This window comes from Oxyura jamaicensis, chromosome 2 (assembly GCF_011077185.1).
Source record: "Oxyura jamaicensis isolate SHBP4307 breed ruddy duck chromosome 2, BPBGC_Ojam_1.0, whole genome shotgun sequence".
Taxonomy (NCBI): Eukaryota; Metazoa; Chordata; class Aves; order Anseriformes; family Anatidae; genus Oxyura; species Oxyura jamaicensis.
In genome coordinates, this window is record NC_048894.1 from 60,781,246 (window position 1) to 60,806,141 (window position 24,896).

Genomic DNA, 24,896 nt, shown 5'->3' on the forward strand with positions numbered 1-24,896 from the left:
AGTATGAGTTCAGTGTGATCTTTGACACAAGTCACTTGTCTGGGCAAGAAGAAACACTTACCTTCCTTGTCACTGCTCAAAGGTAAGAGAATCTTTGTATGTCCTGATGACTTGAATATTCTTCCTTGCATGATGTGTGCATTGCATATGCTTGACAATCGTGTGATAGCAGTGACATGATATGATAGCACATGGATGCACAGTAAATTAGGTGAAATGGCTGAAGCTAAATGTGTGTATTTTGATAATACAGAGGCACTGTGTGACTTACCTTCCTGAAAAATGAGGTGGAATTGTGTGTAGAGTTTGTTTGCCAGGCAGCTGTGATTCTGAAGGAGCATTTTGTGCTCTCTCAGTTGGAAGGCCCTTGTTTTTCTGTGCCCATATTGGGCTGTATATCAAGCTCAAGCTCAGTTCGGCTGTGCTTGACGATCAGAACCAGGCAGATCCACTTGTTCCAGCATTTGAATGAAATAAGCATGCTTGGATGCAAACCAGAAAAGAAAAATGCTTTCATCAGATGGTCAGGGATCTTACTGACAGTTTCCAAAGTTGATGTCTATTTTTTCCCCTCTCTGGATCTTTAGGAAGGTATGCCAAACTGCATGAAACAGCTGAATGGGGTACAGTCCCAGAGGTATTTGCAGTAGGCATTAAGGTAGTGTGGTGCCAAATATTAGCCAGTAATCTTAAGATATATGCATAGGAACTTCATCTTGGGCAAAATAAAAGATGTGACAAGTGCTCTGTGCCACAAAGAAGCAGACATCAGGGATGGTTCTGTCTCAGGCAGCGTCTGGGTGTTTATGGAAACCAACTGTAGCATAGCTTCATTAACCTGGGCCATAAACTGCCACTCTGAGGTGCTGAGCGTGGGACTGGTTGCTGCTTCCACTTACTGCGTGAACAGGCCAGCTTCATATCCTGCCACATCAAAGTCAGGATCTCCAGTGTGAACTCTCCTCCCCACTTTGATGATGCTTCAGAGGCCAGCTGGAGATGAGAGAGGAGATGTAGCAGTTGTTGAGTGACTGCTCTTGTAGGATGACATCCTCCCCCTCTTGTAGCAGCTGCAGGCAGGGAAAAAGATCTTGCAGCATGTGGTGCCAGTAGGAAATGCTGACAGTGAGCTCTCTCATCAGATGGGCAAGACCACGTCTTGCATGTTTAGACCAGTTTTATTCTCCATGAAGAGAAGTTGATCATGTGTTCAGATGACACCATAATATCTCTAGGTCAGGGAGATGTATCGGGATCTGCCATGTAAATGCCAGCCGTTGCAGGGAGTCAGGAGTGCTTTACATTTGCCCAGCCAGCATTTTCCAGGCTGTACCTCTCCTTTCCCTGCCTTGGATAACACAGGGCTTTCCTCAGTAACCTCACTCCTCAAGATTTCTGTGCACTACCAGTGAAGAGGGTTAGTTGCTGCCTTTAGATGGAACAAATAAAAGTATAGTAGTTTGTACACATAGTGCAAATGATCAGAGGGATTAAAAGACTATCTTTCCTTTCAGAAGGATGGGCTGGAGGACAGTTGTGTTGTTCAGGATTCAGCTGAACCTCCAGCAACAGTGCTGCTCCTATTGCTGAATTACCCTTGTTTTCTCCATGACTTTGGACAAATTGCTCAATTCCATTGCTGTCAAATAAGAATAATAAAATGTTTCTACCACAAAAGTTGTTGGGCTTTAACAGGGAGCCCTGGGGTAAAGTCAGTGATAATGAAATGGACAGGGAAATGTCTGTGTTGTACTGTGGTTAGACTGCAACAAGTGGGGACACTGTTCCCACACAAAACTGGAGCTAGTCCTGCAGAAATGTCTGGCATGGAAAATCTGTTAGCTATACCTTGCTGTCATGGGAAACTAAGTATTAACCTTCACGTGGCCATTTAACCTGTCCCTTGTAGCTGCAAATTTGGCAGTAGCATCTGTAACAAGAGAGACTGGTTCTGTAGTAGGAGAGAGAGATCAAAGACTCAGCACTAGGTCTTCATTTTTATTTTTGTTTGTTTATTTTAAACATAACTCTTCTATTACTTCCTGGAGTTACCTATTTTGCTGGAGCTAGATTCACTGAGCTATGTTTTCATTTTTTTTTTTTACAGTAACTGCTTCTTTTTAAACAGATAAACACATACATATGAACCCTATATTAAATTCTACTTGCTTATTCTGTTTCTCAGCATAATACCTTGATATTTGAGATGAGAAATGTCTCCATTTTGGACCCTTTCTGAGCCTTTTCAGAAGAAAAGCTTTTGCTGAGCCATAGCTTTGTTTAGCCAGTATAGCCAATGCGTCAGTCTCAGAAGGCTGAACTGTATCTACACATGTATGTAGCCTACAGGTTCTGTTTTCATAACCTGATTGAGCAACTCATCATATGTGTGGTATCATTTGTGACGTTACTACCTCCTGTTGCCTCAGTGGTAATGTTCTGAAGTAAATAGGATCATATCTTTTAACAGACAGATTTGTGAGTAAATCCAGTAAACAGCAAGGCAAAAGCAATCAGAGTCACTGCTGAAGGAACAGGAAACATATGCAATATATTCTTCTTTTAAGCTGTCAGCCATGAAGCAGACTCACCACCAGAATTAGAGTATTTACAAGTTTGCCTGTTGGTCCTGCATTTCAGGAACCTTTTCTGGACTTAATACACAAGTATTCACACTGAAATAAACTGACTTAAATGAGAGATGATTGCTCACTTTTCTTTCCTTCTTCTGCTTTTGACCAGTGGTGCCAACTGGCTTTGAAGATATAAAGTAGAAGTGCTTTCACTTTGACAATTAAAACATGCAGAGGGAGCAGAACAGCTGAGAGTTCAGTATGAGGGTCTACATGCAAAGTTGCTCATATCAGTACCGAGACAATGCTGTGAAATAATGCAGGTACAATAAAAGGGCAGTTTCATTTACTGCGTCAAGAACCTCTGTGAAGTGTGTGTATCCCTCCCAAACTGATGTGCAGTCAGGCTGGGAAAAAAATCAACCATTCGAGTTGCATTTGAAATGTCTTTGTTTCTCTCCATTATGCGTGATCTCTGCTGTAGTTCTGCACTTTTGAACTGAGCACTTTGCTCAAAGATAGATTTAGCAGCATGAGCCTGCTTTTACCCCAGACGCAGAGGAGGAGCTGCAAAGCACGTTTTGTATGTGTGCTTCCTCCAAAGAGGGATGAACAGAAGCAACGATCTATGAGAGGCAACATCACTGAGAGAGGCTCAGAGTACAAAGCAGAGAGATGGTAGCTGTGTAACTGTGATATATTGTAAAGGCTGTGGTTTTACAGTGTGTTTATTTTTCCTTTCTGGCACAGTGGAAACCTAGAACGCACCGAGTCTCTGCATGATAATACTCTAACCCTGTCAGTGCCCCTGATGCATGAAGTGGACTCATCTATCAATGGGTAAGTACTAGTCATCAAATGAAAACAAAATAATAACAGTCCTAACAATAACATCTCAGTCTCTCTGAGTGAAAAACTGAATTTTTCTCTTTGTTTACATGTAGTGAGAATGTTGCTTTTTCCTTGTTTCCCAGACTATAGAAATAAGGACAACCTCATTCATTATCTGGGAATTTTATTTGTCATTCCTTTCATTCCAGCACTGTACCTCTTTGTAACTTCATTCTAGCTAGCACTGATTAGTTGTCATCTCATTTATAATAGGAATTTTAGTGACTATATTTGAATTCATGTGGTTTTGTGGATATGATGGACCTTAAAATAAAATAAAAATATAAAAAGCAAATTGCCTCTTGTTCCTTAGGGCATGACTTTAAAGATATGGTTGAGAATCACTAGGCCAAAGGTTAGGGTCAAATGTTCTGGGATTTTAAGGATCTTGGTGGAGTCTAGCTGTTTGCCTTTCTGTTTAATTTCACAATCAGAATTTGCTTCTGCTTCTCTCTCCTTTCCCACTCTCTCTCCTTCCTAGTCTGCAGTGTCTGAATACTAGCCGCGGAACATCACTCACCCTTTGACTGAAATACTTAATTGTATAGGACGTGCCCAGTCCCTGGGAGAGGACAGTGGTTAACAGAGACAGAGGAAACAAGGTTACCTGCACTGGCATGTGATTTGGCTGAAAGGCTGGGTATACTCAAATTCATGGACAGGTCTAGGTTTTACCATATAAAGCTGATTTCCCCTCATATTGCATAGCAATAAAATCCTTTATTTACTGCCACAGAAGTCAGAATGGGTGGAAGTCTGAGCCTGCTCAGAGAAGTGAAGAGTACTATCAGATGTCACAAGACGGTTAGCAAGGACAAAAATCTTTATACTGAGAACGTAGTCCTAGTAGCATGATCTGAAAGTTTTTGAATGCTTTCACAGTTACAGATTGTGTAGAAATCTAACTCTGTATCCCTTGCTTCTTGATGCTTTGACACAGATTTTATACAGCTTTACAGATATGAAAGGAATAATGTGTCTTTAGATCTCTGCTCCCCACTTACAGAATACTGCAGGTGGAAAACACTGATACAGATCAGGCTTCTTTCTTTCTCTTCAGAATATACTTCATAAAACCACAGGGTCTCTGAAGTTGTCAGCCCCACCCAACTGGCTATGTGTATTATTTTCTCCTTTCCCGTAGACAAAGCTTAGTTGATTCAAGTTCACGGAAATGTCCAACTACCAGGGAAAAGTTTGGTTTAATGGAGAGTACAGAATTCCCTGGCAATACTAGTTAATACTAGTAACACTCTTTTTCAGACAGTAAGGTTTTAAAGCTTAATTTTATTAGCTGTCCCTCATTTGAGGCTGCAAGAGCAACCTTCATCCCTGGTCATAAATAGCCCTGAAGGGCTTGTACCACATTTCCACATTTAGGAGGAGACTTCTGGCACAACACTGTGGATGGGAGGAGTAAAATTTGTCTCCTGCTGCTTGCCCTAACAATCCCTGGCACAGGAGGCAGGTCAGGAGACCAGAAAAAAAGGAAATGTAACTAAACAGGCTTAAAATCCTATCTAAAAATACTCTGATCAAAAGGACAGCCAAAGAGCAAAGCAGAGTTTAGGCAAACCCTCACTGAGGTCTGTCTGAAATTACACCAGGACCCTTTCCAGCCAGTGGAGCAGCCTAAGATTAGGAGGAGGCACAAAGGATGCTTAAAGCACTCCCGGTCCTCCTCTCTAGGATTTCCAGGTACTGTGTGGTGCTTCCACATCTTTTCTGATAAAACCCTCCCGTGTTTTACCTTGTAATAAGGTGGTAAGAGTAGTTGAGGGAACTTGGCCTCTGTCACTGGAGCTCTAAGCAAGTCATATCCCCTCTGTTCTTCCCTTTAACCATCTGCAACTCATAAAGGTAGTGATAGCTAATGAGGGGTTTATTCATGAAATGCTCTGTAAACAGAAGATAAAAATGAAATGTTAGTTTAATGAATATGTAACTTAAAGTAATCCTGTTAGTAACTGCTTCAGACTAACTTGGTAGTGCAATAACTACCTGGGTTACACAAGCTAAAGAACTTGCGTAAATTATCATTGGCAGAGCCCATGGGCCCCGAGAAGAGGTTTTGTGATAGGAAACGATAAAAAGAGAGATGTAATCAAAAGAAATCTGCTTCAGTCAGTGCTGGGATGTTAAGCCTGGTCAGTTGAGGTGCTGTTTGTGTAGTCTAGTATTGTCAAGAGGAAATCAAATCACAAATAATAGATTAATGTAAAATGGTTTCATAGAATTTCCCATGGCCAGAAAGCAAGAAGTGAGATTCAGAGTCCACAAATATATTTAATTTTGGTGACAAGCACAACTTAATAAATACGTTTCTTGATCTTTCAGAGAAGTCTTTCCTACTTCCTTTTTCTATGGTGATTCTGTGGAAGCATCCAACTTTATTCAACTGGAAAACCACGAATGCCTTTTCCAGTCTCTCAACTTCACACTGCAGGTAAAATTGATCTTTTTTTTTTTTTTTTTTTTTTTTTTTGACTGCTTTCCTACTTAACAGCACGTTCTAATTTTATATCTCTTATATTCTGAGTGTGGTATGGGCTTTAGTGCTTGTTTCCACAGTATGCTGTGCAATGCATTCTTGAGTGGATGCCATATTTACAGTGTGCAGGGATGGTGTATATCCTTATCTGAGTATATTATTACAACAATTACAAATAGGGCATCTCACATAGGAATGAAGCTGCTACTGTTTGTTTCTATTTTACCTTTCATCACATGCTGAGTAAAGAACTTTAGTTACTGAAGTGCCACATCTTAGATGCAGTCCCACGTTCAGAAGGGAGGAGTAATTCTTTTTAGCAGCTTGGTCATGGAGCAGAGGAGTGGGCAGCCTACATCCATGGGAATGAGCACATACCATGCAAGGGATTCCAACTTTGCCAAATGCCCCTGGTATGAAAATGTTTATAGCATCACTAATGAGAGCATAGCGCAGGGAAGAGAATGTAACACTAAAAATATGGTGTGAGAAGGTTTCATTAAATGTCTCATAGCATATCAGTGTTATTCAAGTATTATCTACAGATTAAATTTCACATGACATTTTGTTGGTTTCTTGAAGCTGTAAAACACATGGAGCATTTATTATAACAGGCTCTTGCAGTGGGACCAAAATGAACTTGTCTCACTGCCATGACTGTCTCTATTACAACCATTTCACATCATCTTTGACCGCTAGATGGAACTAGGGAATGATAAATAAGGCAGAGGTGGGGAAATCATTTATTGTGAAAAATAGTCTTTCGCCTTTTTTCCCTTTTCTATTCTCCTAGGCATGAATGCCACTCGGCTTATAATGAATAACACGTCTGCCTCCACGGACAGACTGTAGTCCAGAGCAATTAAGCCCCCACTGTCATGCAGTGCCCTTAGCTATTTACTGAAAAGGAGTGAAAACAGGATTTCAGGACATTAAAGCTTTTTGTGAACCAGGCTATTAATTCTTGTGATTCTGATTTCATTCTTGAGGTTTTATAGGTCTTCCCCAGCCAGTTAGTAGTTAGAAGCAGATAAAGAACAGATGTACTGATGCTTTAATTAGATTATTATTTTCAATAAAACAAAGTGATAACAGGTAAGGAAGGTATTGGCAGAGCCACCATTTGTCGTCCCCCATCCTCTTGTGTATCACGCACACACTTGTAAACTGTAATATTAATAAAATTATTTTCCATATAGAAGTAGAAAATTATGCTGTAAGAAGTCACAGATCTGCTCTCTAGTAACATGATAAACCTCATATCTGTGTGTGTCAGAAAGGGTAGACTTTCATAATGAGCAAAGCATGGTTTGTATAAATGCTTAATTGTTTTTAATGATTTGCCTGTCACTTACTAATCTCCTCCAGATGGAGAAAAGTAATAGTTTCTTAACCAAAAAAAAAAAAGATTATTTACAAAAATACAAAAATACTTTATAGTTTTTTTATACGTGAAAATCTATAGCATGTCTAATGTTAATAAGGAAAGAGATGTATGAGTCATTTCTTGGGGTAACAAGATGTGCACTGAAAAGTCTTATATCTGATCTCAGTGAGATAATCAAGATTTTTTAAATGTCTCACATGAAACATTATATTTGTATTTCATGCAGCTTTTATCATACTGTGTTGTAGTGGGATTGCTCCCCCTGCCTGGAGCCTCAGGGTTTTTGTAAGGATTTGGCATTGTGAACTGATTCTCTTTATCAGTCAGGCATTTCTTCAAATATAAGCAGTGTTTGAAGAATGAATGTTGTTTTTAATATCAGTACTTTACACAATTGAAGCACTGATTGCTACATTTTTTGACGGTACTATCTCAGTGTAGGTAAATATTCTAATAGGCTTAATGCTTTTACTGGATGCACTTATACATGTGTTGTTAGAAACCACCAGGAAATATTTTTCCTGATTAAAAAAAAAAATAAAAATGTAGATAGACATAAAAACTTATTTTCATAGACAGATTTCCATGGATTTTTTTTTTCGCTTTAGCAAAAATCCACAAATTTTGGCATTTTCACTGGATACTTTTCAGTGGTGGACTGGAAATTCTTTGAGCTTTGTTGAAACGTTGTGGGGGATTTGATAGAAAGCCAAAGTTTTCCATTAAGAGTTTAATTTAATTGAAAACCCCAGATCTTGAATGGAAGTTGTTCGCATGCGTTTCCTTGCAACTCAGTTCAGCAAACCCACAGTCCACTAGTTACAGTCATCATTACTTTGGGTTCTGGTCCATAATAAAACACATGCAGAACATAAAGCAGTGGTTAACAGATGGAAATGAGAATGTTGGTAGAGACAGCAGTGTTTTTTACAGTCTTCTGGACGGTGTTACTAAAACACTCAAAGAGTACTTGCAATGTCTCTGTCATATGCTATTTGTATTGATGACTGGTAATTATCCTGCAAAACTCACTTGATACATGAACTGTGGTTAAAGACTTTTAGATAAATTAAACATTCGACTTCATCTTAGTACTTACAGAAGAAGATTTTTTTCTGAAAAGATTGAAAAGCTGGCATAGGATTTGAAATTTGAGAATTTACCTATTCTCCCAGCTCTGCTTGTACATTTTTTTCCATCTTTGAGTAGTCATATATGTGTTTGTTTTTTGTTTGTTTGTTTGTTTGTTTGTTTGTTTTTAATATGCTTATATGCACATTTTTTTATAGGTTTACAATGCTGGACCAAGCACTCTGCCTGGTGCTTTTCTTGACATTTCATTTCCAAATCGCCTTTCTGCTACTGGAGCTGAAATATTTCATGTTCAGCAGATGATGGTGAGTATTTTACAATGTGCATTGAGCCCAGAAATATGCTGAGACCTATTAATGACTGAAACCAAAAATGTCCAGCAGAACTAGATGAGTCGATTAATTGGGTTATTTCTTGAATTTATTTTGAGACAATAAAAGGTTCTTTGTAGCTTTGGCCAGATCATCACAAGCAGCTGATCTCTTCAAGCTGTCAACTGCTCCTTCTCACCTAGGACAAGCAGCTGGTTGTGTGTCCTACGATGTGTAAAACTGGATCAGGCTAATTCTGAAGGAAATGTGGAGAATACTTCCCAGAGTCATGCCTCCAAAGAGGATTGAGTCTTACTCTGAGTCCACTCTGATCGAGTGGTGCATGTGATATATGAGCAGAATGTGTTACCAGGCCTACTTATGTTCCCTTTTTTTTTTAGGGTCATCTTCAAAAACACTGGCTAGATCTGCATGCATTATCAGTGTATATTTTCCTATATTCTGTCTTATAATTTACTCTCTCTGACTGTTCTTTTAACCAATGTAAGCAACAGAGGAATTTATTCTTTCAACATAATGTTTTTCAGAAGATGATTTTGTGTCAACTACAAAGAAAACCAAAATAATTTGTGGTAGACACATTCTTAGATTTCATTTTTAATATTTATTTATTACTTTCAAAGCTTTTGTTAAACCACTAAAATGCCATCATTTATACTGTGGTGGCCAAAGAAGGAAACCTCACTCTTGAGGTAAATTTATTGCTGAATTTCAGAGTAATCTGTTTTTATGCGACAAAACCAGCTCCTTCCATCAGCTCATTGTTTACTTGAATAGATATATTATACTTTCTTTGTGGTTAGCTACTTTTCTAGCCTTTTGGCTGAAAGGTATTACTTGCCCTCATACACAGGTAACTGTGTAAGTGAATTAATATGAATATAGATCCAGTAAGACCTTTCTGAGCAGGTTTCCAAGATCTGTGCTACTGATAGGTATGGTATATATATTGATCACAGATGGGGACTCGAGACAGAAGCAGATTTAGGATATTGGATGAGGAACCAGTATTCTATAGGCAGTTGATTCTCCAGCTAGACTGAAATAATACTCCAGCCTATGTCTCTTTTTCTCATGACATTGCATTTCAGTGTTTTATTTAGTCCAGCCATATATGTGGAAATCCATTCCTTTTGACACGTTGCCTGTCAAAGAATCCTGACCAATATCCTTGTCTTGTCCCATCTGTGTATGCTGCATGAACACGTGTCTGTACTCACATGTCATGTGCTCACAACCCCACCAGAGAGGTGGGAGTCTCCTTAACAGATTTTCTCTGCCTGGACTCTGTCTCCTCTTGAGTCACCCATCCTATGCTCTCCTGTACAGCCAAGAGAGAGGGATAGCAAATTCAGCCTGTCTAATTGAGGGTGTGATTAATTCCTTCTAGGCATTGATTGCTTTTTGATGCTGATTCTTCTAGAAATCAGGGCAAATTGTCTTAGACAAGACACCTGTTTTGCATGATTAAATTAGCTGTATGCTACCCACAGGGTATACAAGGGCTAATTTCCAAACAATTTTCATTGTTTCTAGTCAAGACCCCAAGTTGCGCTGACAAGGTTAGGATGATCTATATAGTTTTGAATAGCTGTTAGAGAAAAAAAACAAAAAAAAAAAAAAAAAAAAAACATAAATCTTGCATTTAACTTGTAAAAGAGCTTCATGTTTTTTATTGCTATTGTTGCATGCTATGGCTTATAAGAGGAGGTCCAGCTGGTCAGTGTGGCATCAGGTACCATGCTAATAAATGCTTGTAGGATTTGCATCCTTTTTCTGCAACAACTGTTGAATTGTATTTGAACTTTTTGAATTGTATTTGTCGAAATTTCCACCTACTGTTGTGAGACTTATTTGCCTTGCAGGCTGAAGGGTAGTATTAGGCAAGCGTGGCTTTATGTATCTTCATGAAACACTGGTGTACACTGTGTTATTTCAACCACTGCTTTGGAATATATGGTCAGTAGGAGTCTAATACATGATTTCCTGAGCACCTCTGACATGTCCATAAATGTTATCCAAGCAAATCCTGTCTGTGTTATTGGCTATCCCTGCTTTACAGATAAATAATTGAAAAACCAAATAGTTTGCCTTAGGTCACAGAGGAAATTTGTGTCAGAGATGGGCACTGAACCCATGTCTCCTGTGTCCTGGTATTGTAACAAGAAAAGCATCCTGCCCTTCCCTCTTGCCTCTCTCCCACTAAGATTTATTGACTGAAAAGAAAATTAATATCATGCAATTTTTTTTTATGCTTTCTTATACTAAATATACTTAAGCAACAACAACAAAAAATCAAAACTAAAAGCTGCAGATTTGAATGACCTTTGGAAAATGAATTTGAACAGATATTTTTCAAAAGCATTTTTATATGCCTATTCATTAAAGATTTCAAGCTTTTGTTTCCTTTGCAATTATGAGAAACCAGGCTGTAGTAAAGGTGATAGTGTCCTTTCAGACAGCACAAAGGGTTCTGTAATTACATATTTCTGCAGCTGGCCTAGGTGTCAGAGTTACTGGACCTTTCAGAGTAGCTGTCAGTAAAACAGCAGAGCAGGAATTGTCATTTATCTATAACTTAAACTGTTGATACAGCATTTGAGATTTGGTGACATTATGCTTTTTTTTTTTTTCCTTTTTTTTTTCTCTTTTTGTCTTCTTGAAGCATAGTAAGTATGAGTTTGTGTCTCAAATATGCATAAACCACACAAGATAGTGCCAGGCGCTAATTCCTTCATATTATGTTGACTGATCCAATCTTTCATTCAGTCCCAAAAAATAATAAAAGGAAGAAAGTCACATGTGGCCTGCTGGAATGCTCTGCATCTCTGGGAGGTGTTAATACGAATTACTACCTTGCTGTTCTTGGAGGAAATGACAGCCCTCATGCTTCCTCTGTTCCTGTTGCTCTAAGCTTTTGCTTTCTTGCAGAAACTGCTTTAAGATTTTCGTCAGAGGAATTCAGGTCACAAAGATATTTTGACATCTGGAGCTCCGCTTTAGAGATGTTCAGACTCTTTTTCAAGGGGGTCTAGGGAGTTTATGCAGCACAAAACCCCCATAAAATAAAGGAAACAAGTCAATAGTAAAAGCCAGAAATAGAAGAAAATTGATAATTGAAAGAAAACTAGAGACTTAACAATTGAATGTCCCCCCTATCAGAAATTTTAAACAAGATGGAAATGTTAGAAATTTTGCAAGTGAATTTAACTAGGAAATTTCACCATTGACATTGATTTTGTATAGTATTTGTCAAAGTCTGCAGTGGTAGATTATATTTTGGAAGCCAGTAAGACAAACTGCTTTTATGTATTTTTGTATTTGCTCTCTTGGAGAAGTTTTAAGGCAGGTTAAAAACATAATTAATGAAATACCTGAGCTTGTTGGTTAAAGTGTTAGGATTGTCACAGTACAGGTGATGACACTTAAAGCTTCACCTAGAGTACAGGAGAGATAGTGTTAACAGAAATGCAGATTCTCTGCTCTTCAAGCCATTGATTATCTGTTTTTCCTCAAAGGAAAACAAGGCTCATTATACTTGTCTGTGTTTTGATTTGAACTCAAAGATTAATAATTTCCTTTGGGTATCCAGTGAATTTGGAGGGCAAGGGAAGCACTACTTGATTTGCCAGCCAAGAAGCTGCTTTCCGGGGCATCCAGAAAAAAAATCACTATGGGAGTTCCTACCAAATTAACCAGAGTAATTCCTGAAACTGTTGATATATCAGCAATAAATCCTGGGTTGCTCCAATGCTGGCTTTATGAAACTGGATAGGATTGTTGCATTCCCACTTATTTTATTTCCAGCTAAGGTGAACACAATTATGAGGAACAAGGGACCAACAACTGGAGACATAATTTGTTTAGACCAGCAGCCAGCTGCAATGCAAGCAGATGATCTTCACCCCTCCTCTGGAGGAACCACGCTCTGCAGGGCTGACAAGTTGTTCAGATAATTGTCATGGTTCACATTGTGCAGCTTTAATTCTGGTAACAAGGGCCCCGTGCACTCATGTTTTTTGGAAGAAGCTAGCTGCTACTGCAAGCATTCTCCTGCTGTATTTGGCATTGGTGTGGCCTCGCCTTGAATACTGTGTGTAACTCTGGGCACAATACAACAAGGATGTTAAGGTCCTTGAAAGTGTCCAGAGGAGGGCAACAAAGCTGGTAAGAGGGCTGGAAGGCATGTCCTATGAGGACATGACACGTGTAGACTGGAGAAGAGAAGGCTGAGAGGAGACCTCCCTCCTCTCTACAATGTCCAGAGGAGGTGAAGTGCAGAAGGAAGTGCTGGTCTCTGTTCCCTGGTCGCCGATGACAAGGCATGAGGAAATGGCACAAAGCTGCGCTGGGTAGGTTCAGGCTAGATATAAAGGAAGATTGGTCAAACACTGGAAGAGTGGTCAAACACTGGAACAGGCTTTCTAGAGAGGTGGTTGATGCCCTGTGCCTGTCGTTGTTCAAGAGGTGTCTGAACAATGCCCTCAATAACATGCTTTAACATTTGGTTAGCCCTAAAGAGGTCAGGCAGTTGGACCAGATCTTTGTAGGTCCCTTCCAACTGAACTCTTCTATGTTCTAAGCATCATGCAGGCCAGAAAGCACTGATTTTGTGAGCCTGTTTAGATGAATCAACGAGGAGGATATGAAAAAAACATGTTAACATTACTGAGATAGGAATCTTGTTAGAAACTGAGATGTACACATTGAAGGTCATTCTCTTCAAAGAGTTTGAAGTCTGGATGATGACATAAAGGGAAATTCTGAGAAAAAAAGGGAGAAGAAAAGAAATACTGTCTTCAGTTTTCTGATGAGAAAGTCACTCCCAGCATGTAACTTTTGATATTTAAGTGTAATAATTACTGTTGTAGTAATTGCTAGTAATGGAATATTTTTAATTACAGTGTTGTATTACTCAAGTAATGAATGGAGAGAGGTAGGCATAGAAGTAACTTTGTAAAAGTATCTGCCTGTCTCTGCTGACAATATAAAAAATAAATAACTCTATTCTCCTTGAGTTTCCACTAAGACTTTGATATTTATCTCCAGAAAGAAATGGGTTAAACTTTGGTCTTGTGAGTCTTGCTTCTGCTCACCTTGAGAGTGCCAGTTATCTCAAGTCCCTCGCTCCTGGCCCAGTGTTCTCCTCACTCCTTGGTTAGAGACCAAAGGAAAGAGTGGAAGGACAAACAAATGTCTACCAGTTGTCCTATTATGCTTGGCATATTCATTTCATACTTTTCCACTCCTTCTGTCTGAGCAGGTGAGACCTGGATGGTGCCTTTATGGAAACTGGGTATCAGTAAAAGCTGGGCTGGAAATTCAGAAACTTGGAGGAACTGAAAAAAAATCACTTTGCAAGTTGTCTTTGAAGTTAATGGCTGCCTGAGCATGGGACTGTAGCATAGCCTGTCATGTTCAATAAGGAAAACTCTTGAAATAAACATGATTTTATTCATGTGAATGTTGAAAAACTAAAATGGAGTCAGTTGCAGAGCCTCAAGTCCTTCGTGGCTGATGACAGGTTACATTTTTAAGGCCAGTTTTGTGTAGCACTCATGTCATTGTTCTTCCTGCCATTTGCACAGTAACATCTGTGAGGAGCAGGAAAATGTGCAAGAGAAGAGTTAGAGCTTGCTGTCTTGTGAAAAATCCCAGGCTGCTTGTGGTTTTTATTCAGTTGTATCTTTGAGAGTTCTTTGCACTTTTAAAACCTTAAATGTAATTTCTGCCTGCTTATTATCTGTAGGTTGCTATACTCCAGCATAAGAATATGATGCTTTGGCAACTGCACTGCTGATGTTTAACACTGTATACAAAGGGAGACTGCCAGAGCTCTCTGAAGTGGTAGCTGTGTGTGAGTGCTCTTTGAAGTACCTCATGAGATTCTCACGCTCACTAATGCACGCTCCACCTACTGAGGCAAACCTTTGTGTTTATCTTGATATAGAAAACCCCTTGTTTGTTGGCAGCCAGTTTAAAATTGTTTAGTTTGTGTCTTTTGAAGTTTCAGGTCTTGGCTCTGAAAGCATATATACACAGTCCCAGCATGTGAAGATACAAACATTTGGTGATAGTACTTTATGGAACAAAATGTTGTTCCATCAGTTATTTATGCTGCTGCTGGGTGCCACCATTAATACCATGTTTGTGTAGGAACGTTTTGGGTTTACAGCAATAATTATTTTAGCCCTTTGTATTAGTCATCCCCCCTGTGGTCTCTTCATTTTGGTGAATACTATACTCACAGTCACATACACATATTTTGGCACTGTATTTAAAAGGCATAGCTAGATTGCTGCAGGAAATTATTCATTCCAGGGAGTGTATTGTACAAAACTTGGTGACCTTCCTGCCTCCTTCACTTTAATTGCTTCTTTAAATGACTGTTCCAAAACATTTTGCGTAGGTAGTTGAAGGTGGTTCCCCACCACCACCCATGCAGAGCATCTGTGTGATAGCAATCGAATCAGGCTTTGCCTGGGAGCTGTCACTTGCAGGAGAAACTGGTGCATCTGTTGTGCCCTGGCATGACTGCAAAGAGAAGCAAGAACATACAACATGTTCCAGCACAGCATGGTAACCTCTAGGCATGGGAAATGGGAGCCCGAAGCGGCTCAGAATGAGCTCTCATAAGCATCTTCCTGTCATGTCAGTGTGATAAACTGAAGCTCTTTCAGTGAAGGGGAACTTAGTTCTCATTTAAGATATTGTTATACAGGAAAGGGTGCCTGGCTATAAAATTATTTCCTGAGCTAGGACCTTAAAGTAAATCCAAAGTGGAAAAAAAAAATATGACATTTGCTTTACTGGAACCATTTGATTGCTATACAGAAGTAAAGTCCATAGCTCCCATTTTCATGAAACTCCAGTTTGAAATTCCAGTCTTGGAAATTCCATATGAAATTCCAGTTTTGAGAAAGTTGTCTGAGTTGTCTTTTTATACAAGTGAATTTCAGGTAAAGAAAAAAGCCTTACCAAGTGAACAGGGTATATATACCAGCTCTTAAGAGGATTCACAAAGGAAGCAGGAGGTTTGGTAGATAGCACTGTAATCAAAAGTTTTGCTGAGGTATAGAAAAAAATATGCAGTAGGCTTTTTTTAAGCTTCCTAGACAGAGAATTCCCTTGCGAAGGAACTACTGAATGAGAGAAGATGAGTCAACATTTTTAAAATTTAATGTAATTTAATTTAATTTTAATTTTTGAATGAATATGAGAGTTGCATCCTTTCACCATTTTCCAATGGGTGAAGTTGTTCCTGCCAAAAAACAATGAAGGGGGAAACTCAGGAAAGAGCTGACTGATTAATTGTTTTAACATACATGCCTGCCTTAAATGCTGAATCATAAGCTAGCCTTTTTCTTTTATAAATAACATACAAGATACTTGGTTAAAATGATAATTTGGAAACTAAGAAAGAGTTGAAAACAATGTTATTTGTGTGTATAAAATCTCCCAATGGAGAAAGATGAAAGATGAAAGGAGAGTTTCTCTCATGGATTATGTGCCTGAGTGGGAATAAGCATGTTGTGTTGGATGTCTCTGCTGCCTTCCAGTCTTGAACAAGGTACCAGATAGCATCAAAGTATCAATAAACCATTCCTTGGAGAGATGAGAACTCTGAGGATGTCCTGGAAAAAAAGAACATTTACATAACTTAAAATACCTGTTCTTTTAATGAGGGTGACTCGTTTAACCTTAAGGTGTCTACCATAGATCAACAAGACTATTCACTGGAGGTTCCACTTTCTCTCCACTGCCTCTGGAGTGACCTGGGGTGACTGATTTTATATATCTTTCTAATGCATTCAAATATCTGCCATGGTGAAATGCCCATCCAAATTGTTCAAGCCCTGCAGGGCATGTATTTATCTGCTTGCTCTTCAGAGCTTTTCATCCTAATATTAACACTGAATGTAGCTGAAACCTAGCTAAAAGAGCGCTGAACGCCAAGGGATCTCAGAGGCTTTTTAAAAACAGGTATGGTATACCTTGAGATGTATTTTGATGCCTCGTGTTGATTAAGTAGTTCATAATAGGGAGAGGGATTGTACATGTCAGAGACTCCTGTGTTTCAGCTGTTAAAGGCTTATACATCATAAGGAGCACATGTTAAAGGTAAATTGTCACTTTAGTTTCCATGTAAGGTGTTAATTCTTATGCCTGAACTTTCCGTGGAAAGCACAGATACAAGTGCTCAGTTTTTCTTCCCACTGTGTTCATGTGGTGATGCTCTCTGTCCAGGAGAGAAACCACTGTCTTGCAAGTCAGGTACTTCAAATCAGAAAAATATGCTCTTCTTACTAACCCGTGTACATACCGTTAGCCCTTGAAAGTAGTGCTTCTATGCAGTGCCACTAAATACAATGTGGTTGCAGGGCCAGTGCCTGTCTGGTGATGGTAAGCGCTGCAGGATTATGCTGATCTAACCCAGCTCTTTAATTAAGCTACACTGTTAAGTGTATCAAAAGTACATCTGCAAGAGTTGCTGACAGGTTAGCACAGATTTCGGCCAAATGTGCTTCTGGTGTTCCCCTTCCAGCTGAAGGAGCAGGAATCAGAGCTATGGTGGGGTGCTTCTCTATCATAATTTAATGCTTTAACATCTCTACTTTGCTTTTTTGAATTTCCTCATGGCCATGTTTGCTTCCCTGTTGGATGAATCTGTGGAGTACTGCTTTTCCTTACCAGAATTGCTATTTTCAGTCAAAATCTTTCAACTGTTGAGTAAAATGGGTTAACTTAAAAAAATAAAAATAAAAAAAAATCTCTGTTGTTAAGTTGGCTCTTAAATTTGTTGTCAGAATCAACAAAACTGTTCTGAATCAAACATATTTCATTATCTGTGAATATTAAACATTTTTGGCATGTGGAGCAAGTACTCAGATAACATATTTACATAACTTATTTGTCTACTGTTGAAAGTCTGACCTTGTCTGGAATTTCTTGTCAGAGCTCTTTTTTTCCTCAGTGTGTGTGACATGTGAGATTGCCATGCCTATCAATTCATCTCTGTTGCATTCACCTGCTACCGGGTGGATCAGTGCCTTTGAATCAGGACACACTTAGATGTTTTCTCCGATATTAGGGTGAATGCACTATGGTTAGCAAGAAAGCCAAATAGAAGAGGATCTGTTATTTATTATCCAATTTGCAAACTTGAACCACTGATTAGGCATACGTACATTTAAAACAAGTTTCAAAAAAAAAAAAGAAGAAATATGTAGAAACTATTTGGCAACAATTTCAATAAGACTACAGCCAAACTGTCCTTTGGAGCCAGCATACTCCAAGGCTGATGAGAAAGGCATCCATTTCAGAGTTGAACAATGCTAACAATTTTGTGAAACAACTGACTTGCGTTCAGCCCTTGGTCATGTTTTCTGCAGCTAAATCTGCTGTTCCAAGTATCTTGTGTCTCATGATGTTTTCCCTGAACTTGGCCTCGTGCTTTTTCCATGTCCAAAGGTGGGTTTGGTCTCATCACATGCCCTCACCGCTGGATTTTACCTTCTTACTTGTTTTGTATCAGCTTAGTTTTCTTGGCTTCCAGACTCTCACTAATAACTGATGATGATTTAGCTCAAGAGGGGAATCAGGCTTACTGGAAAAGCCTGGAAATTTTAAGTTTTAATACTATAATGAATTCCTTTGCATTAGTAGGAATCTAATGCTGTCTATAAGGAATGGACTGAAGACATTTGCTTGCCTGTTTATCTTGTAAAATGCCAAACATTAAATATGGGATTAGTGCTCAGCTTCTTATATGCAGCAACATAGCAGGGAGATTGTACTTAATGCTTCATTGGGAGCGGCAGATACTTTCCTATCATTTTTCAGTCTCATTCCTCCAAGGGACTTCTATCGTATGCACATACTTAACCTCATACCAACTGCCGATTTCCACTTTTCTGTGCCTGGTCCTCAGCTGACCTTTCCAGTCCAATGTTTGGAAACTGTATTTCAATTCCCTCTCCTAGATTGCCATCTTGTGTAGGATACAGGATGTTAGGAAAAAAAAAAAAGGGGGGGGGGGGGCCGCCGGTTCATCTTTGATGCATGTTCAACAGTTTGAGATAAAGTCTAGAGAGTAGCTACAGATGAGAAGAAAGGATGTTACGTGTCCCCTTAATGTGGGGGACAGAGCTGATAGGAGAAAGCGAATGTACTGAGGCTACAAATATATTATTTCTCCTATAAACCCCAAACCCAATAAACCTATATCTGACCTGGATTAGAAATACAGGCAGTATTGCATTGATGCTAGGCTACTCTCTGTGTTCTCTGGAAGAGACATGGTGATTGTCCTCCTTGCACTGGTACTACCTTGCTGTAGCACCAAGCCCAACCCATAAATCCATGCATGTGCAGGAAAAGTCAGAGGATGATACTTGTGTTACCTAACAAATCCAACATTTGTCCAGTCCTATTAAATATCCTTAAGGATGCAATGCATGTGGAATATACCTGACATGTTTTACATACAACTTTCACTCTGAAATGTCCTCCCATCACTTTCTTTTAAGTGCGGAATAAGCTGATATGGTTAAAAATCATTGCTATGTTACAGGTTTGCCCCTGCTCTGCAAGACTTCTCAAATATTCGGCATCCACTGAAGAAGCCCTATGGGAATTAATTCCTTCTGGCAGATACAGCGTTCTTAAAGCATGAAGTAATCCACATGCTTTCTCTAGTGGTTACGTCTTGTCTCTGAGAAGCTTAGTGGTTTGTGCTGACAACAAAAAATTGGCAGAGCAACCCATTATGTAGGCTGTAATATTTAAATTTTGTCTCTCAGTCATGTCAATGGGCCCTTTAATGGGACAGTGAGGTCCAGTAAATTAATAAAGCTGGAGACTGACTTGTCTGAATGTGTGGTTATTGATGGGTAGGATAGGTAGCACAAGAGATGGTCTACTTTTCTACACGATGACAGATTAGAAATAATGCTAGCTATTGCAGAGTTATGGTAACCTTTAGAGATCTGTTGTGCAAGGCAATCCTCAGACTTTTCTCTCTTCATGTTTAAGCATGTTGCATGTATATGCACATGTTGAATAGAATAAGAGAATACATGCATATGTATGTCTCTGATTGAATAGTGGTTTTAAATTCCTTAGATTTTGGATGAGTTTGTAGATAAATCTCTTCTTAAAAATCACCACAGCTGGAATCAGGCCTGATTAGGTGTTGAAAGAAGGCAGCACCCAAAATAACTTCTCCCTCTTTGAAAACTGCAGATGAATATTCTGGCATCCATGGATGTTCAAGAATGCAAGTGAGCTCTGTATGACGGGTGTACATTTTATCCCTCTGCTATTCTCTCATGTTTCCCTTTACCTTGGGGCTGAGCAGCGTAACAAAAGTACTTTGGGGCTTGAAGTAAAGCTAGAAAAAGATAATACATATGAAGCACTGACATTAGGGATTTTCTTTTCCAGCATATGACAAGTTCTTCCTAGAGAATTAGAATGACTTTACACAAGGAGAAGCTGGTAAAAAGAAACAATTGTCAGTAAACTCTTATGTGGGAAAATTTTGCTTTTGTTCTTGATGTTGGAGATAGGACTGTATTGCCAGTGTGCTGGGCTGCAAATAATTTTATACAGGTTTTAAAATGGGTGAGTGCTTTCTGGAAAAAGAAATGAAACAAGCTCCAGCAGAGGCTGCTCCAACATGGCTCCTTGGAAGTCCCTCCATGGGAGGCAGCAGGGAGGCTCCTGTTTGGGCCACAGTTTTTATTCCCCAGGCTGGAGTCTCAGTGCAGGATTTAGGACAATCTCTCATCATTCCCTGTTCCCCTGACCCCATTTTTGTTGCTGTTTGTTTGCGTTAGGGGTTGGATGTTGATTTTTCCCTGAGACTACTGTGTATGGGGTGCAAAGGGAATAAACATCTCTTTCCATGTCCCCTGCACTTCTCTGAAAGCCCCCTTCTGTTATTTCTGTGAAATGTTACATCCTAGGTCCAGGAAAGATCGTTTTGTCAGTAGTCCTTTTCCTGCTAATAGGCTCCTGAGACTACATGGAAAATTCCAACAAGCCCTATTATGTCACGTACCTAGCAACTCCCAGACTTTGTCAGAGGCTAGTTAATCTACCCGCAGTTCTTGCTTCTGCAAATGGTAAGCATTTGCTTATGCAAAGTCCTTAAAAAGTTTCCAGAAATCTTCTGTGTGTATGAGATCATGAAGTTGGTCGCAAGAAGAAAAACAGGTGCTTGGAGTAGTACTGTGTTTGGACTGAGAGAGACTCAAATATGAAGTCATGTCTTGATTTGCGTTTCAGAGATGCAGTTCAGTCTCAGCTTAAAGGTTTGTGTAAAGATTTTGTCTAACTCGCTGGCTTTCTACATCTGAATCCTTCATTGATGACAGAGTTTAATGAAAAAATAATGTACTTAGTTTTGTCTGACTGGTTGACTGAACCTTTCCTTTATGCAAATGAAAATTGATGAAAATAAGGGAGACGAAATTTAAATGTCTGACAGCCATCCTAACAAGAACAATCAAACAATGGTGGCCAGTCCTTTGGGAAAGCTAGATTTCATCCTACCTCAGCATGATCCACACATTTCTGAGGCTTTTGTTATCTTTTTCCTAGCTCTGTGGCTCTGGTGCTTCTAAGAGTGCTTAAAGAACCTGAGAGCTTCTCAGCTGCATTACATCCTTTCCTGCCCACTGGCTGTCAACATATGCTGATTGGTTGCAGATAAACAGATTGCACCTGAATATGAAATTGCTGCCTGGTGGAATTCACCCAAATTCTGCTAACCAAATAGTAGTGTCTACCTTCTCCATGTAGGAAGTGGCCTCTACCTTTGGCTACTAAAATAGGCTGTCAGCAAGCCACTGCTCTGCTGCAGAACAGCACAGGTGGCAGGAGGTACTTGGTCCTGCATGTGCCCCTCCTGACACAGACCAAGACGCTGAATTTAATAGCTGCCTTGCACAGGATTGCTACGTAGTTGGCAGAGAGGGAAGGGCATTTCCATATTCAGTTTTAGTCCCCTGGGGGTGGCTTTCTCTATTTCACCTAAAGAGTTTTGAAAAGGATGAGGTGTGTCCCAGGTTCAGTTTTAGAAAATCTAATCATTTAGAGGAGAGAGGACCAGATTTATGTTGCTTCATGCCAGATAATTCCTTTCAGTCTTCTGAGATATTTCTGCTTTAGCTTGTTCTTACACTGTGTTTATACAGGATGTAAAGAAAGACTATTTAGAAAGCATGCCAAAAGCTGGGATAGTGCAGAAGCTCATACTGTTCTCTCTATATCTCTTGCATGAATCTAATGACATCTGTCCAAACATCTGGTAATTCAAACTTTCAGGAAGAGCAGGTACTGAAAAGATCTTGACTCTGCTGTTCTTGGTTTAACATAAACCTTCTGGTAGATCTGGATCTAATTCCCATGTGAAAGTTCAAAGAAAATAAATGTCAGTGTGCTTTGTGTATCTCTTAGATAAAATAAATAAAGAAAACTCATTCCAGATGATCTGAACAAGTACAGAACATCATAGTCTTAATTTTCAGTTGATCCCAAGAAGACTGTAAATGTTGGGTAGCTACTAGTATCTGTATCTAATGGGAATGTGAACAGATTGTGTAAAGACGGGTTGTGAATACGTACTTCAAAGAACAGATTACAAAGAATTTGGGGGCCAGTGAAGCAGAAAAGCTACATCCTACCAAGAGACATGGCCATCACTTGTCTGGAAGATAGCATTTAAAATCTAGATAAACCCATGTTTATTTTTTGGGAACACCTTGGCTAACTCAGCTAAAAACTGCTGATGTGCAATTGGATGCAGAGCATGCAGTAATTTCATAACTGTAGCAACTTTTTTTCCCCTCTTTCAAACATTTATGATTTAAGTAAGACATAAGTTTTCATCCTCAGTGTAGAGGATGTGGGGACATTAACAGCAGGATACGCAAGAATTTCACTTGGTAGTTTGTGGGAAAAACTCTACCTCACAGCTTTTAAGGACAGGGGACAGGGGAAATTTGCTGATACTTTATTGTCATAAATTGTATTAAATTCCAATAGATTTTCTTCAGTGAATATTCATAAGCAGAAAAATGTAAGAAGGATTTTCTAGTGCAAGGGTATTTTGATGGAAGATCATTTTATCAAACCTTGGTACACTTCACTAGCTTCATCTGTTTTTCTAGACAAGTGAATAAGCTAAAGATGCATTTTTTTTCATTATTTTTGTACTATTTATGCTGAAGGTAGCAGAACAGATGTGGTGTCCAGGATTGTGCATTTACACAAAGATTTCATTTTTCTCATGTGTTCTGATAAAAACTGTGAAAATGTCAAGATGGCCAAAGCATGAAATAATACAGTTAAAAGAAAGTTAGTACAGAGGGTAGCACAACTGACTTAAAATTGGTATGTGGCTTGTCTTTTTTTGCCTCTTAGTATGAGTACAGACATCCAACTCAGATGTAGGTGTCTTCTTTGGACAGGTTAATCCTATCTTCTTGTGTCTTTTATTGTAATTCAGAATAATAATTGAGAGTATAATTGTGCTTGCAGGTTGGTCAGGACAAAGGAAACTGCTCTTTCCACAGAAACCGTAGTCCTTGTGTGGTTCCTCAAGAGAATGAAAATATTTTCCACACAATATTTGCTTTTTTCACAAAGTCTGGCAGAAAAGTATTGGTAAGTCCACCCATGACAAATTTAAACATACAGTGCATATTACAAAAGGTTTTGCAAAGATCAGCATGAAGAACTCAAGCATACAGTTGACTAGAGTAGCTGCTGTATACAAACTAATACTGATGTGGAGGGATACCTAGTTATGTTTGGGATATCTAGTGATTTTAATTACCTGATTTTTAAATGGATAGAAGGAGGGGGAGGTATCTGAAGTGGCAGAGTGCAATTGGTAACCAGAGCCCTTGCTCCCGTTCTTTGCTGAAGGCAGGTGGGGGGCTGCAGGGCCCTGTGCCATGCCTAGAGCCTGCCTTGAATCTTAGATGCTGCAATTAATCTGCCTTGCTTTTATGCAGGTTTTGGTACCTAGCTGTCTTCAGTCTTGAAAGCTGCTGCAACTTCAGTGCAGGAGACCTGGGTTTTAGCAACTTACCATGCCTCTTTTAGTCACAGAATCAGAATATCCCGAGTGTGAAGGGACCCACAAGGATCATGGAGTCCAGTCAGCAGGAGTGTTTGCAGTCACACAGTTTTAAGTGATTTCCTCCTTTGCCTAACAGCTTTTTTCCATATTTTCTATAGGACTGTGAAAGACCAGGCAGGTCCTGCTTGATTATACGCTGCAACTTAAGTTCACTAGCAAAAGCAGAGTCTTGTGATATAAGTATTTACACACTGCTGAACACAGAAATACTGAAGAAGGTATGTGCTTCCTTCATCATTTGTGTTAAATACCAACTCCAGTATGCTTATGTGCATCAGCAGACTCAAGATATGCATTCCTCTTTCTGTTTACTAGTGTGTTATAAAAAAAAAAAAAATCACAGTGTCAAAGAATACAGATCTATTTATCAACAGTGTGCATGGAGGTGTTAATCCTAGTTCTTAGCCATTACCCGTTATGACAGAAATAAATTAAGTTCAGAAATTTATACACTGAGAAACAACAAATGAGGTCCTTAATTGTATGCACGGTGTTAAGGCTAGGGAATTCTGAAAGTGGAACTGATTTCTGAAAGTTATCATTCTGAAAAATGAGAAGTAGACTAAGTGCATGTAAACTGTGACAAACTATCTATCATTCCCTCTGTGTAAACAGCGATGTGGCAATTTTTTGTATTTTTTTTACTTCAAATGATTATTATTCAAAGAAGATGTATCACAACCATATTAATGCTGAGCTTGACGTTTGTGACAAGAAACAAATGGTTGCAAGTTCATTCCTGTCTTCTGTGAAGCCACTGAATGAAATAGCAAATCTTTAAAATTTCTAGTGATTTACTGCATTTGCCCTGTTTTCCTATACTTAGAAAAATGCTGACTATGTAGTTAGGGCAAGATGTTGTGAGATTATTAGCATATAAGAGAATCAGAGGAGAAAGCTGATAATATGAACCTACTAAAGTAAACCTGTCTTTGATAGCAGCTAGATTAAAAACATTAAAACTCCTTATTAGAGA

General features: G+C 39.1%; 1 protein-coding gene across 1 annotated transcript in view; it reads left to right on the forward strand.

Moving 5' to 3' along the window:
• Positions 1-24,896, forward strand: part of ITGA9 (integrin subunit alpha 9) — a 225,542-nt gene that overhangs the window by 169,736 nt on the left and 30,910 nt on the right. Inside the window, exons 20-25 of the mRNA XM_035317295.1 lie at positions 3-82; positions 3,324-3,413; positions 5,802-5,910; positions 8,632-8,739; positions 23,314-23,439; positions 24,019-24,138. Of these exons, the coding sequence (XP_035173186.1) occupies positions 3-82; positions 3,324-3,413; positions 5,802-5,910; positions 8,632-8,739; positions 23,314-23,439; positions 24,019-24,138 (633 nt within the window). The remainder of the gene's footprint in view (positions 1-2; positions 83-3,323; positions 3,414-5,801; positions 5,911-8,631; positions 8,740-23,313; positions 23,440-24,018; positions 24,139-24,896) is intronic.